This window comes from Ammodytes marinus, assembly GCF_949987685.1.
Source record: "Ammodytes marinus genome assembly, chromosome: 4".
NCBI lineage: Eukaryota > Metazoa > Chordata > Actinopteri > Uranoscopiformes > Ammodytidae > Ammodytes > Ammodytes marinus.
The window spans coordinates 10722931-10734047 of NC_137233.1; the positions used below are offsets into that span (position 1 = coordinate 10722931).

The 11117-nt window shown below is 34.7% G+C and overlaps 1 protein-coding gene across 1 annotated transcript; it reads left to right on the forward strand.

The window, feature by feature from the left end:
* Positions 1 to 952: 952 nt before the first annotated feature.
* Positions 953 to 10631, forward strand: sycp1 (synaptonemal complex protein 1; the record flags this gene model as incomplete). The annotated part of the gene is made up of 29 exons (XM_080025919.1): positions 953 to 1081; positions 1384 to 1468; positions 1570 to 1613; positions 1728 to 1892; positions 2196 to 2263; positions 2418 to 2491; positions 2597 to 2655; positions 2789 to 2855; positions 4208 to 4302; positions 4391 to 4575; positions 4660 to 4727; positions 4793 to 4854; positions 4942 to 5058; positions 5148 to 5252; positions 5334 to 5437; positions 5541 to 5658; positions 5786 to 5856; positions 5929 to 6010; positions 6097 to 6159; positions 6243 to 6305; positions 6552 to 6668; positions 6754 to 6864; positions 6951 to 7043; positions 8024 to 8098; positions 8217 to 8303; positions 8395 to 8548; positions 9080 to 9336; positions 9467 to 9532; positions 9647 to 10631. 29 exons carry the CDS (start codon positions 953 to 955, stop codon positions 9785 to 9787), a joined length of 2925 nt encoding a protein of 974 aa, XP_079882045.1. The 3' UTR covers positions 9788 to 10631.
* Between the last annotated feature and the right edge of the window lie 486 nt (positions 10632 to 11117).

Below are 11117 nucleotides of genomic sequence, written 5' to 3' on the forward strand. Positions count from 1 at the left end.
GCTCTTATTTCTGTGTTACAAAACTTGCAGCGGGCTTTAGAGTCGTCTCCTGGGACAGCTGCGATCCAGGTCTTGAGTTCAGGGTCGGTCTCCCATTCCTTTCTGTAGGATTTTTTATATTTTCCCCACTTCGGCATGATGCTAACAAGCTAGGCCACCCGCTTCAAATTTAGAGCGGCTACAGTGCGTTTGCTGAGCTGACGTCACGGTTAAGTTGCCAAATGTAATGATGCCGATTGGGGGGGAAAAGATGCGAATTGAATGAACTACAACTCAAGTTAATTATTTTTTAATTGTTTAATTTAAAAGATATAGTGAGAGTGCTGTTTTCACATTATTAAAAAATCGCCAAATGTGGGCAAAAGCAGCCCAAATTTTATTCAACCGCCCAATGTATTTTTTCCCCGCCTGATGTAAACAAAAGTAGCCCAATTGGGCGGAAAACCGCCCAATCTGGCAACACTGTGTGCTAGCCTTGCCTAGAGGCTCCGCAGAGCGTAACGTTTACGGTCGCGTTCCTTTGAGCACGCGAGTTACTGCTCGCGCAAGCAGTCAGTTAAACGATTATAAACCGTTAACGGTTCGCTCGAAACAGTTAGTTTTGCCAGGTCTTGGTAAAAGCTTGGTGTTTCACATTATTTAAGAGAGGTAGGTAGGCTAAGTACTTTTTTCGGCCAAAATAACGTAGCGACAATGCTAATTTTTACCATCGTTGCATAGGAATTAGTAAGCTAACATCATATGACATAGGTTAAACAGAGTTGCTACTAGCAAAAATTAGTCAACCTAGCCAACCGCTAAGGTAAGTCATGCTTTTTGATCAAATTAAATAATACGAAGGTGGTCGGATAACATCATCTTACTTTCTCCCTCCTGATATAAATGTGTGTCATTAACTGTTCAGGAAACTATGTTATGTTATATAAAGAAAAGCTGTCGTTGTCATTTCAGGATGGAAAGAGACCGGGGTTTTAACTTCAAACTGTTGGTACCTCCCAGAGTAAATAACGGACAAATTTCTGCTGTTCGACCTCAGGAAATCCTTGAAAATTGCGGTGATTTCATGAATACATTGCAGCAGGTAAGTTGTATTTATAACTAGTAAACCATCAGTATGAATTTATAAATTAAAGACCAAAACGTTTTGTGCTAGCTCAACACTGACAACTTCTACACAAAATAATTAGCCAACTTTTTAAAAACACATTTGATTTTAATATGATATATAGCAATAATGAAAGTCTTAATTAAAAGTAGGGCTACAGTTAGGACACTTGTGGGCATTGTTTCCATCATGTAAGCTGGAAACACAAGGGTCAGCTGTAGTAGAAGCAATCATTATGAATAATTTTATGGTTAAGCATAATTGCTATTTTCCCATAGGGTTTCACTAAATGTTTTGACAAAGAGCAGAGTATGCCTTTCCCCAACACAAGCGTGGTTGCCCCAACTAAACCAACCAGACAAGGTATTTTCTATCAAACAACACTGGCTACATAATTTCAGCACAAAACAGTTGGCAGGTGTCATGAATCAAAAAATAAACAAATTATTGTCTATCCTCTAAAGATTTTCCAAAGATGAAAGTTGTGTCACCAATGGAAAAAGAAGAGGTAATATTTTAAATTGTACAAACAACGCAATGTTTCAGTAGCATACTTGACCTTTATCTAATAACCATTGTTTATTCTAAAACAAACAACCCACCCACTGTGAATATTCCTCAGAAGAATTGCAATCCTGGACAGCTTTACTCCAAGTTGTTTAATGAAGTTGAGAAAATTAAGTGTTGGAAGGTCAAATCCGACTCTGACACAGTCCATAAGGAAAGGAGACTCCAAGAAAACAAAAGAACAATTGAAACTCAGCGCAAAGCCATTCAGGAATTGCAGGTGTGTGCCACATTGAGAAGTTTTCTTTCTCTCTAAATTAACCTCATATAGTTATTAATGATCTTGTTTTGTTTTTTCTTCTCTTCACTTGTTGTGTATTTGATGTTTTTGCATTGAATATTTTGTTTGTATTGTTGTTTTGAATTTGTTTTGACTCGACGTCATTGAAAATGAGGGTCACCCCTCAATTGGTCTCTCGAGGATAAATAAAAGTTAAATGAAATGAATGAAATATAATAACAGCATACTCTAACACCCTTTATGTATTTATTGGTATTTATTGTGTGTGTTCTGTCTTTACAGTTTGGAAATGAAAGTCTCAGCATAAAGTTGGAGGAACAGATCAGTGAAAATGAGGATTTAAGAAACAAGTAGGGGTTTTGTATGTTTGTAAATGCTTTGAGACACACCAAATGTGCCCTTTTAAAAGCAAGATTATCATGACAGTGACATTTTCAAATAAATGGTTTGTGTACATGAAATGTTCTGTTAACCGGTTTATCAATTTCTGCATTTTGAATACAGGAACAACGCAACCAGAAACTTGTGTAATATACTCAAAGATACCTTTCAGCGGACAGCGGATAAAATGCATTTATGTAAGTTAAAAGTGCTTAAAAATGTTTGGCCCAAATATGTCTTTACCAGCTGTGTTATTTAGTGTTAATGATACATTGCTACATATTTTAAAATATTTTTTGTAGTTGAATCTGAAAGAGAAGAAACACATCACCTCTTAATGGCAAATAGTGAGAGCATTCAGGTAAAACACCCCTTATTCTACATCACAATTAAGTAATTTTTTATAAGGAAATAATTTGTTGGACATAGTTTGGTAAAAACATGAGAAGATAAGGTTTGATTTTGTCAATTTGAAATTAACTTTTATTCTTTAGAAACTGATTGCAGCATTTGAGAGCCTTCGTTTTCAAGCAGAAGCTGATCAAAAAGAGTTGCAAAAAGGTGTGTTTTCTTTTTTTGTGTATGACTATTAGGTTTTTCACTACAGTAACTCCAAGTCTTAAACATCAGTCAAAAATAACACCAGGATAAAGTGTACTTCAATGGTGCTGTAAGAGGAATGGTTCTTTTAGCTAACTTCCTGTCAGTTCCTGCAGTTAGCAGTCCCCTCGCTCGTCCCTACGTCACCACATTAATGCACTGCGGTCTTCAAGCAGCGAATTATCTAGCATTCTCTCAGATCCATAAGTGTGATAAAACATGATAAAAAACATCAAAACAGACATTGGGAAGGATTTTTACCTGCTCCGCCATTTTAGGCGCATAAACATTCACCCATATGTTGCTCTGGCGTGCACCGGCAGTGAGACCATGAGTGAGACGGGTTTCCATTTGTAGCGTTCTCTCTTGTGATTGGATAAAAATGTTGGGATCCTCCAATAAGTTTATTTGCCGATTACATGCAGAGCAGCTGACTGAGAGATCGGCTTTATGAAACGCGCACATTATGTAAGTGATCACTGTATGAATAAAGAGCGATTTAACACTTATATTAACATAAATAAACGGCTTACTTCTTACTTATGACATAGGATTAATTGTTGATAGAATCAAGAGAACGTCTCTACCAGGAAGAATTAACTATTTTATCTTTTTTTTTTCAGTCAAAGAGGAATTGTTGGAATGTGAAGATATAAAGGAGAGATATCATCAGGAATATAACATGAAAGAGAAAGAGGTAAGTAAATATAGCCCTCTTCAGCTCTATTTGTTTCGGAACTTATTGTTTGTCAATGATACAAAAAACGTAAGGATTTGCACTGGATTGACAGATAGCAGTACTGACAACAAAACTTGAGGATAAGGAAAATGAACTACAACAAATCCTGCTTGACTTCCATGAAACCCAGAGGCAATGCAAACAACTTCAAGGAACAACAGGTAATATGATGAGATTTCAAGAAAAGGTCCTCCCTGCTGTATTTATTTTTATTTTCTATCGTTATCTGAAACAACATCAAATGTTTGGTAAGCAATGTTCGGAGAAACATTACCAATGCAAATGTTGAATGACTAATGAGGTTAAATTGGAAAATTATCAAGTAACAGCGATGATTACATTTTCATATAGTGAGCGATATGATTCAATGATGTTAACATAGTGAACCAATGACAAAGTTCTCCAGGTTTTGTTTTCTACATTTATTTTATAACAGCTTTGGCAACAAACTATTCAAAAACTGATCTCGGAAGTAACAACTTAACAACTACAAATGTTACAATAGTTATGATAGAATTGTGTGTGCAGTGTGTAGGTACTTTGTGATAACTAACTATATTTAATAACGTTACAGATGAACAAAATGATCTTCTCAAAAGCTCAAAAACGGAACAAGAATCCCTTCTTCAGAAACGGAATGCTGCAGAGAAGAAGTGTAAAGAAACTGAGGTGAAAGTGTCCAGATGTTGACATGATCAATGAAACCATGATCTATTCTGTTCTGTCTGCTTTTATTAAAATATTTGCTTTCCCTCAGAGTAATCTTGAAGCTATTTCTGCATTGCTGGAACAAAGTAAAGAAGAATATGCAGAGATGATTCAAAGCAAAGACTTAAGCTTGCAGGAGCTCAGCACAGTTAATAAACAACAAGCAGAGAAGCTGGAGGAGATTCAAACAACCATTCTGGAGCAACAGCATTCACTAGCTTTAGAGACACAGAGGTAAAATGAACTCCTGAAAACTCAACATTGCCTTGCCAAAATACAAATGATATTGTTCTGCTTCTATTGTGACTCATTTTTAAGGTCTAAGGAACTTGAAGATAAACTCATGGCAAACCACACAGAACTTGAAAGGAGAAGCACACTTTTAGGTAAGCATCACAGAGTGACATTTTTGATTTGGAGTTGAGCTGAAATAAAATGTCTTATTCAACAGGAGAGACCATAGAGCAGAGTGCAAAGAAAGATGAGCAGATACAAATCCTTGAAGAAGAACTAGTAAGGAATTTTCTACAGGAATGTATTCTTGTTTTCAAAGTTTTCATAGTAATCTTGAAGACACTCAGAGTATACTATTATTCTTAGGATGAAAAATCTAAATCCATTGAGTCCATGAAGGGTAAATTTGACTTGACTGAAGTCAGGGTGGAAGAGCTCTCAGCTGATCTTTGCAGGAAAACTGAAGAATCTCAGCTATTAAAGGTAACACAAATAAACTGTTCTGTAGTTATTATGTTGTCTAATACAGATACCTTAAAATGTATGCCATCGTAAATATTTTCCATTGACAGAATGAAGCAGAAGTAGCCTTTGCCAAAAATGATCTACTGAAGCTGGCTTGCGAAGCTGCTGAAAAGGCACACGAAGATTTGAAGGAGAAGTACACAGAGACAGAGGTTACTCATTTTCTTGATGCATTCATCATCACACCATTGTGAAATTGTTTTTTTTAGCTAATAAATACTTAATACCCTCAGATCAAAGTGCAGGAGTTGGAGGGACAATTGTTCACTGAAATGAAGAAAAATAAAGAACACACCATTCAGATGGCGCAACTGACCAACGACATCACACAGAATAAGTAAGTTCTTAATAGCCAGTTATTTCATAATAGTACTTTATACAGTTGAATATTACACTGTTGTCATTGTAACGTCTAATGTTTAATTCATGTAATTTTCCAGATTAAAGTACACAGAACTATTATCCAACTTTTCCGAGCTGCAGTCTGAGAAGAAAGCTATTCAAGAGCAGTTTGAGGGTGGATCTTTAAATGTGGAAGCTCTTGAGGAAAACATGAAGGTCTGAATTATCCAATCAAATGTGACAGATAATTTTCATGTGTATAGTAGCAGTTTGCTATGTGTCAGTGTTTTTAATTTCTTTTATTGACTACTATATCATATAAATGACTATTTTTACTGTTCAGGTGAGTGAGGAGAAGGCTGTTAAGCTCAGAAGAAAAATTAAAAAACTGGAAGACGAAAACCAATGTTTACGGTGAGTTTGCACTTTAGAGACCTAAAAGGCTTGTTCTTTCGAGATTTACATTTCTATATTTTCATTATATAGAGAGGAAGTAAACTCCATTAAAACCAAAATCCAAGGGGAATATCAGGAAACAGAGACTCTACAGAAGGAACTTGAAGAAAATGTAAGTATGCAAAACAAATTATCAATAAAAACACAAGATGCATGTTCAGAAAGTGTCAAATTAAAATTAAAACTCTTTGTGTTTAGTGTGAAAATCTGAAGGAGGAACTTACAGAAAAAGATAAACAAATCAAAGCTGTGGAAACAAAGGTTATTATAAACCTTAAAGGTCAAAATATTGTTATTATTGCTCATTATTTTCTGGAACTAACAAGAAATTGTTTGATTTTAAGCTGTGCAATCTCAGGAAAAAAATGGAAATTAAAACTAAAACCCAGGACGAATACCAGAAAGAGGTTTGTGATGACTGATGAAACTGTAAGTAAACAATAAGATGGCTTTGTTATTTCTTCAGTTAACGTTTCCCTATTTTCAGAACAAAGTGCTTAAGAAACAAATAGCAAAGGAGATTGCGAAATCCAGTCAACTTGAAATTGAGGTACATCTGTTTTTTTTATTTCGTCTTCCTGTATTATATTTGAATTAAACTAATAAGTATAACCGTGTAATATGTAAAAATATTTTTATTTTTTATTTTTTAGATAAACAGTCTTCAAGAGGAATCACAGATCCTCAAAACAGTGGACGATGAAGAGTATCAAAAACTGCTTCAGGATCTTGAGTCCAAAACAACTTGTGCAGCAGAGCTTGAAATTGAGGTCACTTTTATAATGCTTTGTTATTTAGCATCTTTGTAGTTCATAAGCGTACATCAATATTAAGAATAAATACCTTGTTTTACAGGTACAAAAGCTAAGATTAACAGCAGGAGAGGCCGTAAAAAACAAGGAAGAAAATGAACTCAAGTGTCAACACAAGATAGCAGATATGGTTGCACTAATGGAAAAACATAAGGTTAGTGAATCAAAAACAGGATGTTAACATCAGGACTGTCAATCCAAACATGTTGCATTGAAAGGAACTTGAATTGTTATTATTAGAGCCAGTATGACAGGATGGTTGAAGAAAAGGATGCAGAGCTTGATGAGAAGAAGAAGAAAGAGATGGAGGCTATTGCCCTTAAGAAATCACTGGTATGATGCTCAAAAGTCCTAGATTTATGTTATTAACATATAAAACAATTAGATTTATTTATTTATTTATTATTCTTTCGGACAATTCCACACAATACACAATTTTCTCTTGCAAATATTCATACATCATACTTTGTGTTGTCCGAAGGGAGACGGAAGAAGCCAAAGGCTTATCAGGTCCCGCCCCCATTTTCATCAAATTCGGATTCAGATACACAGATTACTGTTACAAAATAAAAATAAAACAAACAAAAAACATTATTTTTTATATATATATAGCTATATATGTATATACATATATATACACATATATATATATACATACACATACTTTTTTTTTAAGAATCTGCAGTCCAATACACAGTCAATTTTAATCTAATTGCTTCAGCTTTTAAAATCAGTTCAGCACAGTTCAGTTTTTCTGTGACAATGCCAAGTGTATAAAGTGTCAAGTGGCCTTGTATTTGGCCTGTTCCATTACTAAACTGGTAGTCTAAACACTTCTGCAAAAGTATTCCAAAACAAGTCTGTCTGCTGGCCTGTATTATTTGTTACAACATTGTAATGAAAGTGACATTGACATTGTGCTCAGGTCTGTAATTTTCAATAATTTTTGAAACATAATTTGCTTTGAAATTGCGCAAACTGCAACTCCCTGTGACAACTTCATCAAGTCCATTCCACAGCTTAATACCATTTACAGATATCGAAAAGGATTTAAGTGTGGTCCGTATATTTTTCTCAGTGAATTTACCTTTTCTTCTTAAATCATGCGAAACTTCTCTGTCTTCAAACATTGCTTGTAAACTGTTAGGAAGGCTTTTCTTTGAAGCCTTGTAAATAATTTGTACTGTGTGGTAATTTACCACATCACGTAATTTGAGAATTCTGCCTTCAATAAAAAAGTTATTAGTGTGTGCCCTGTAATTAATAATGTATCAATTATCATAACATTGACCAAACAATCCTTTTAAAATCAGGAGTTGGATCTCTCAAAGCAAAAGACAGGTCATGATCAACTGAAGACACAGCTAAAGAAAGAAGTGAAAGAGAAGGTATGTCCTATAGGTTTAATCTTTTTGTTTGTATCTTTGGGCATTTTGATTAAACATTTTGTATTTTATCTTTTGAAAGACTGTGTGTTCTCTGAGAAACTCTTTTCATTGCTGATAGGAAAACCTGCAGAAGGAGCTCGTCGATTTGAAGAAAGAGATGTCATCAATGAAAATCACTCAGCTGACAGAAGCAAAGGACAAGCAGGTCCAATACATGTACATTAGCAAAAAGCTAGCACTAATTATGTAGTTTGTCTTCACTTGAACTAACCAAGGACGCATATTTATAATTCTAGTCACCAAGCTCAAGCTATGATAAACAAGAAAGCTGTTCTGAAACTCCAGTGGAGAGCGATGCCAGGAGACACATGTCAGACTTCTCCAAGAAAAAGAAAACTCCTTCCAACAGCCAAGATGATGGAAGAAGTGCCGTTAAGAGGAAAGCTGTGAGTTAAACTACCACAGGTTTTTAGACAGATTAAGCAATGTGTCTCTTTAACTTATTTTTCATTCTTACGTAATTATAACTGGAATTTTAATTGCCATTTTTTTATGTTTAAGAAAAGTTAAGCAAAAAATACTCTTAACATGGTGTATTAACCGTTTTCATTAAGACGTAATGCCTTTTCACCTAAATTGTGTGTGGGGGAAACATGAATGTGCATGACAAGATTAAATGTATCTGCATTTATGTGTAAGAGACACTTTTTCTTGTATCTAAATAGTGACTAAATAATGTTACTATAGGCAATCAAATGTTTTGTTCTTTGTTTAGAAATCTGGCACCGAATCCATCAGAACACCATATAGAACAACACCAAAGATCCAGGTACACAAAAGTTTAATGTATTCATAAAGTGAACATTGACTGGCAATGATGAGAGAGACCAGTAAAACATTAGTTTAGTCTGTTATTCTACTATTGTAGCATTCATAACAGCTCAGACTGACAATTACTTTGAATCATAGAAAACTCCCAATGAAGACCTGAAAACCCCAAGAAGTATTACAAGCTCAGTTGGCAGCAGATCAAAGATCAAAGTAATACACAAAATTATTCTGACATTTTACTGACATTAATTCAAATGAGAATGTCTTTTGCTGACATTAACTCATGGATTCCCTTACAGTCCTACAGAATAAGGACGCCCCCTTCTGGTAAAAAGGCAGCACGCTTTGGGAAGAGCCCAATTACCCTTGACCCCAAGTCTGACAGCTCTGATCAAAATGATCTCTTGGTGAGTTGTATTTTTATTGGTTGAAGGTTTATTTTTTACAAGTATACAGTATCATGAACTCATTGTTTTGTGAATTTTATTTGATCATTTGTTCAAAATGATTTGGCCTTCTCTTTTCCTTTTTTGACAGACCTTTGCAAGTGCACCCACACCCACTTTTTCTGCTCCACAGTGCAAGATCAACATCTTCAAAAGGGTAACATAACCATAGTGGTGTTATGCTATTTAAAACAAAATAATTCTATTTTGACAAAGAAGAAATTATCCCTGGTATTTTTCATTTAAAAAAATTGGCTCAACATTGTTTCAGAGCCAAAGCCCTGCCAGTCATAAATCACCAGGCAACTCACTGAAGCTAGCTGCTATGAAAAGGATGAGAGATGCTGGTTGGACTGCTGTTACTGCCTGTGACAAAAAAAAGAAGAAGACCAATGAGAAGATCTTTGCATAAATAGTCCCTTTACAGGCTTGGTAAACAGTTATTATTACAAAATAGGTTTAGGTGTTCATATTCCAGTTCTCTTGGCATGCCTTTAAAGTACTGTTAGCGATAGAGTAGGATATTATATAATACTATATTGTATGAGTAATATAATACAGAAGGTATAATAATAAGATAAAAAATGTATTACTTAACAGGCATATAAGATGTTAGTGTTCATATTTCAAAGTTTGTTTGAGGCTTGAAGATAGATTTTAAGTGACAGTAGAGTCACCATCAAAACTCCTAATTACTTTGAAAAAGATTTGGTATGTTTTAGTGCTGTTGCATTGAATAATTTATATTTACTGGTGTTCCTAAGACATCTGAAGTTGATGAACTGTTGGTGTGGGAAAAGGTGTTATTGTTATGCATTACTATTTTGATATATTTAACTTTTATTTAATATATTTATGTATCCTAGTTGAAAATAATATAATTAAAAGATATGTTTTAAATCGAAAATAATATAATTAAAATATATGTTTTAAATCGATCAGCATTGTCCTAACTTGAAATTTCTTCTGATTGTGATTATTCATTACTCTTTTTGATTTAGAATTTTCAGAATTTTATTTTCCCGAGAAATTACCAATAGTGATATTGTACAAATTGATGGATAGAGAGAATTGGTTTTGGTATCTGCCTTTGAAGCACCAAAGTTGAAATCTCAAACTATAGGAACTCTCTCCTTAATGAAGGAACTCCAGACGGAATTGAGATTGGTCTGCTGGGGCTGTTATTGGTACATTGTCATATATAGGATGGCCTTCATAAAGTCCTCCAGAAATTACGAGTGTGTCATCGTCTGCCACAAATGCATCTGTTGAAAATGAAATACATGTATTTTTAACTGCTAATGAATGATAAACGTAATAGTTTGTGTTGATAGTCTGATGGAGGCAAACTTTTTACCTGTGTCATCAGTGTTGTTTAGAGGTTGATGCATGTATTGGATTTTCTGTTTGCATCTGTGAAACAAGAACACAACCAACGCCATAGCAAACACTCCAAGTACAACACTGAAGAGAATAGTCATATTCCTCTCAGAAATGTTTAGAACTGCACCTGAAAACATAGAAAAAATTGACCAATTTAAGTTGTTCACATTAGCTAAATATCAACTACATAATTAGTGAAAGAGGAAGGCAGATGCTTACCTTGTGTGGATGTGTACATTGAATTTGAGGTTGTATTGACAGTGTGTAACGGATTTGCTGTTGTAATTACTGTAGTGTCAGGTGTGCTTATGTAACCTCCCGTGGTCTGCATGGATGGCGTTGTCAGGGCAGTAAATGTT